We start from the raw sequence: 5,865 nt of genomic DNA on the forward strand, positions 1-5,865 counted from the left end.
GCTTGTCTAGACACACGTCCGGTTTACAACCTGTGACCGGCACGTGACAGTGAACTTACCGACAGGTGCGCCAGGGTAGAAGTAGATTAAGATGAAGAATGGCCCGACGGTGTTCTAATTCTTACTGTACTTCACGGTACCGGTTTTCTTAATAGGCATATTCTCTTAGTAAAAGCGATGTGATTGCTTCACAGACTAATGTTTCTGTAAACCTAGCAATCGTTGGCTCTTATGGGGTTTAATCGGGTATCATACCTGTTTTGATAAATGAGGCCTTTTATATGCCACAAACGCCTATGACAGACCTCCGTTGCTATGTTCACACCAAGTTTCCACCCTACGAAATATCTCCCTCGTTATACCTACATCAGAGTCGTCATGTGATATTAACAAGCACATGGTGACCTTATAGACTTTAAAAACAAATATGCTCAGGTATTTTACAAAGTCAGATTTGTCGTAGGCAAATTTCAAAGTCCGTATACGTGCGTGTATACGTGCGTAAGCATTCCGATCTCAAGTGTTCTGTGCACCAAGTATTTACGTGTCGTGTGCAACAACCCAGTCACGTTGTCAGACGACATTTTCCCTCAGTGAAGAGAAAACTGGCTCTCGATTCGCGAGCACCATCTACTAAGTTCCAAGTATTTGATAATGCAGACATTTTATAGCGACTTAGTCACGTTATTGAGAGTATAGTTTATACATGACATGCTATTTAATTTAGTATAAGCCACGTGACTAGAAGGCAGCTATATTGGGTTGTCGGTCTGATGCACGTGCTCGGTTGCCATAGTGATAAGGTTCTCTCCGTATGTTGTGGCACCCAAAGCCCGCGTGATGCACACTCCTAGGCCGGATTTTGATACCATAAAAATGCTACCGTAGGATCTGTTTGGAGGTTTCCTGTACATGTCATGCACGAAAAAGCACACAGACATAAAACATCACAGAAGTCGGCTTCTTTTGTAGCCAATTGGCCTCAATCGGCCCTAGTCTCACAGGAAGCTAATAAACTCTAAGTAGAAGGTGGAAAGGGAACAAAAATTGTGTCAGGTCAGACTTTCACCCAATTTCGACCTGAATCTACAATCAAGATGTACAATCTGCCTCAATCATTTTATTCTGTCTGAATATTTCAAACGAAGTGGCGCTCTCTAGGCATGAAATTATTTGGGGCGTAAGAATGAAAGCGGTTGGCGATACTAATGCATATGTTAACATTTTACCGCGCTCTGTTGACGCAGGATCCCCATCATAGAAAGCATGTTGGAAATGCATATTTACATAGGAATAGCTTGTAAGTGTGTCGTCAGTTTTGTCGTCTATTTCACATTTTAAAGATTAAGGCACTTTATTTTGTTATAAACGTCGACTCTCTTTGCATCCTGGAATAAAAATATGGTCTATTTTTAGGCAGCTTGTCGTGAGTTACAGGTTTTAGCTCTATAGTAACGATGTAGTATGTTCAATATGAGAATAGAAATCATATGTTTAAGAAATCTGAGTCCTAGCCAATTGGCTTCAATTGGGGGATATTCTAGTTTATATAGGATAACATCTAGGTTTACTTCAATTATAATTAGTCTGGGTTACTTTGTGCACAAACCAAGAATTATGTTGCTAAGCACTCAAGAAATATGAAACTCGGTAAGAAACGAGATAACAAGGGACATTGCCAATAATTAGTGACCATGACAACCGCAAAAGTAAATCGGTGACAGAAATTGTCGTCTGCGTTACCACTTAATTTAGCGGTGTAAGTCTATCATTCCATGCCACGGTAACCGTATCGTAGATGGAATCATCAATAAAGCCATAAGCAAATAGTCTAGCCTCCTACACTGGAACAACATTACACCAATCATCTAACCGATCAATCAATTATGCAATCAATCAATGAACCAATCACAATCAAGTAGACACAGCCAATCAACAAGTACTTACGATGTTGGGGTAGTAGATCCAGTTCTTCTTGGGCACGTTGTAAGACACTACCCTCGGTCTTGCTTGTGGGAAGATAGCAGAGTAACTAAAGAAAAAAAACAGAGCAGGAATGAATAAGGGACTTGTTTTTTGTATGTCGCAGTCTATGGTGGGACTAATTACATGCAAAATACATCAGATTCCGCTTATGATACGCACAGGCTTGGCTTAAAATGCGACTATGGCACGTACGCCATGTGATTGTCGTCTGCGTTGGCATGGCAACGCCTCAGTGAGGTATTTGGCTTTGTTGATAACATGCAACTATTCAGTCCTGCCGACGGGTATTCCGAGGATTATAACACCAACAGTATTTGTCTTGACAAAGTTGTATGTGCCAGAAGATATCCAATCGTCATCGCTAATATGTGAAATTGCCTATTGGGAATGTAATCTATGTCCTTGAATCAAGGTTAAAACATAACCATTATGTCGTTGACACCTTCATTGAAACGTTTAAATAAACAGCATTCACTGCATGAAATTTGATCTTTAATCACGCCTTGCAGCAATGTTAAAGGTCCTCTGTTTCTTCACTTGAGTAAGAAACCTTTACGCACGCTTAAAGGTATGCATAATGATTGGATTTCATGCAGTGATTAACGCATCTTTCATGTCTGTGCCATCATTTTAGTGGTAGGGCTTGTGCATCGGACAGATAGTCCAATCAGCACCAAGGACACGGCCAACCAGCTCTGTCAGAACAACCAATCCCATTTGCCGCTGTATGATTCCGTGACCGGGGTAGTTGGCATTGTACAATTCATCGCAAAACATTTTGCGGGAAGTTTTACTTAATTCTTTGTCTATTTGTTTGTTTGCTTGTTTGTTTGTCTCTCTATCTGTTTGTCTTTATAGGCGGTCCTTTTTTGACTCAAAAATAATGAAGATTGGTTGATTGAAAGGAAACAATATGTAAGAAAACTACAAAATGACCAAAAGGCACCGCGACTAAGGTCGCTAGGCAACCACGATGTCCTACGGAAATAAACATGATAAATATCAGCCAAACGACGGACGCCAAATACGGGTGATTGAATACCACAGTACTGATGGAAGTGGTAAAAATATCCATGATATTACATTGTCCTACTTTCATTACGGTTCCCCCATTTACCATCTGGAAGTATTTGCATTTTAATGATTATTCCAACCTTCTGTTGTTTAATAGCGAGACAGCTGTGGTAGGAAGCGACACCCTATGTAAGGTTGTCAAGAAGCCTGCAATATTGCTAGGCTCATCACAGAACAGATAAAGTTTTCTAATTGGCCCTTTTGGGTTGACTTTTCATTTCTGGCAATCATTTTTTCATCAAACTTATCAATAAAATGTGGTCCCATTCCCATGCTTGTTGTGTTTATGGAAGCCCCCCCCCCCCCTCTTCACCATAAAATTGGCTCCTCTTTGAGTGTAAAAAAATCGCTAATCTTTCCCACCGTCAGAATACACTCAAACTAATCCCGGTAACGCTTTCTGAAAGTCGAACCGCCACTTTTAGACATCAAAAGGTCAGCCGAATGGTGTTCTCGGCACTTAGAATTCATTAATAGCGCACTGAGTCTGTATATGTGCACGGGTTGCAAAGACACGTGTTGTCTGAACTGTGTATGTGATACGTGTAATGATGGATAGTGAAGAATTAGGACGCGTCCTTGATTATATCTGTGCATAAAGACGAGTGCAGCAGAGTCAATTCCCCGCCGGATATATTTGGACAGCATACGTAGACGGGCTACCTGTACAGAGTCGAGTGTACTTCCCGCCAAAATATACATCTATTTTGTTGTTTTGTTCTTAGATTCACGCAAAGTATGTTACAAGAAAGCTGTTAGTTTTATTTGTTGTTGTTTTTGCAAGTCACTCCTTAGTTTTAATTGGCTTGAAACAAATAAAATTGGTAGAATTTCTAGACAGTTTTTTTTCTTCGCGAAGCTTCATAAAAGATGTGTTTTACCATGAATGTGTGTACAATGTAATTTTGTTTCTATTTCGCAGCATTCAAATGAATGTAGTTGAAGATGTTCCAAACTTTTTTTTTTACTTTTAGTTAGAGATAATACGAATATCCACATAAACTTAAAAAACATGATGCAAGTACTAAAAATCTGCAAATCAATCTTAACAAAAACTTTGATCTGTCACATGTAACTACACTGGATAGAGCCCTTGTACTGTTCCATTTATATGATAGGGGTCCACTTCTCTGTGTAACGATATCTAGACACCTAATGTGACGATGCCCCGACCCTGCACTTCATTGTCTGTCATTTGGGTTTTCGATACACTCCAAAAGCAATCACGAAGAATACGCAGAGCTAGTAGGGCTACATTTTTCTTCACACGCGCATTCTTTTCAATCACTGTCATCTCTGGAAAGCTAGCCTGGTCAGAGACAATTTACGATCCATTCCCCGTCCTGAATATACTATCAGATTACTTCATGAGTGCTTTCATAGTGAGCGGATTATGAGATAAGGTAGCTGTGATAAGTCCGTGTACATTCATGTGAACGGTTTGTTGACACACGCGTCCGTCTGCATCACGTTGCAACAGCTCAAATGGCCTTCTACGGTACCCTCCAACGAGAGGTTCGGCTCCGGCTGTTTTTGACGTGTTTGAGGCAATTTTGCCGGGCTTTCTATTTTTCTTCATGTCCGCTGGCCAGCATGAAGAAAGCGGTACAAAAAAGACGCGACAAAAACGTCTAAAACACGTCAAAAACAGCCGGAGCCGAACCTCTGCTTGGAGAGTACATGAATGAACAGCTACAGTACTGGGGCAAAGTGCGTACTCAGCCCAAACCCGCTCTACAACATAATTTTCCAGGCTATATTTGGGACAACCACAGACAAGCAGAATGCCTGCGAGCGAGATTACACCGATGACATGTGATGGCTTCTGAGAAACAGCCTCAGTGACTTGATGTCCACCTTTCTTTTATCCTGTCAAGTCGTCAATAATCCATCAAACGAGTGAATGACCATTGCGTCGCACTATTGTTTAACCATTGATTTTCATGCCCAGCACACAATGATATATATTAAGAAGTCGATCAAGAATGTTCTGGTTGTATGCATCAAAACGTTCTTGTAGCATTCACGTGTAACATTCTCTGCAGTTTATATCCGATAGCAACAGTATTCCCAAGTTGATATCAATTAGAAAGGTCTGTTACGAATACACACATTTTCCATCGTACCAACAGTATGATGAAAAAAGTCCACCGGAAAGTTATCACATTTTAGAGAAGCTTTTTCGCACAACCTACCCATGAGAAATATGTTTACAGTTCTCCCCACCACGCACCCTCCCCAACTTACAATTATTCACGGCTTTCTGACATTGTCTACTAACTAGGCTGGGCGTGCGATATCAGATCCGCCAACACGTCTGTAAAAGCACTGCACCGCAGCCTGGGTATATCCTACGTTAATCCTCACAGTGCAACACTTCGCTACCTCATAATTACCTTCCTCTCCATCGCCTGCCCATCTTTGAACAGCGCTACGCAGACGGCGTGTAGTCGGTACAAACTCGCTATCTGACCGAAGACAACTGCATGCGGACCCGGCAGCCGGCGGTGTGGACTGGCCTTGTCCCGTCCACGCGCCCGCCCTGCTCCATACACGCTGTCCCGCCGCCCCGGTCCGACTAACCTACATCCAGGACCACCTGTTTCTGTCGTCTGCGTGTCACACAAGCTATCATCAGCCTACGCTAATGGACGCTACCATTGTCCACCGGAAATGGGGTATTACGATCCCTTCACATATTGTTGACAAGAAAAATAGGACGATACATACCTCCCTTAAACCAATGTAACGTCATCTTTGTACAATTCGTACCTCAGAAATGATGCTTACTGGTTTTCTTTTACG

The 5,865-nt window shown here is 41.7% G+C and overlaps 1 protein-coding gene across 7 annotated transcripts in view; it reads right to left on the bottom strand.

Moving 5' to 3' along the window:
- LOC118422929 overlaps positions 1-5,865 on the bottom strand; it is a 35,767-nt gene that overhangs the window by 4,787 nt on the left and 25,115 nt on the right. For 6 of the 7 annotated variants that reach the window (XM_035830803.1, XM_035830804.1, XM_035830807.1 and 3 more), the window contains exon 3: positions 1,948-2,032. In XM_035830803.1, the coding sequence (XP_035686696.1) occupies positions 1,948-2,032 (85 nt within the window). Of the gene's footprint in view, positions 1-1,947; positions 2,033-5,456; positions 5,676-5,865 lie in introns of those variants that run through there. The other variant, XM_035830808.1, reaches the window with a different exon arrangement.

Source organism: Branchiostoma floridae, chromosome 9 (genome assembly GCF_000003815.2).
Source record: "Branchiostoma floridae strain S238N-H82 chromosome 9, Bfl_VNyyK, whole genome shotgun sequence".
Classification (NCBI taxonomy): Eukaryota; Metazoa; Chordata; class Leptocardii; order Amphioxiformes; family Branchiostomatidae; genus Branchiostoma; species Branchiostoma floridae.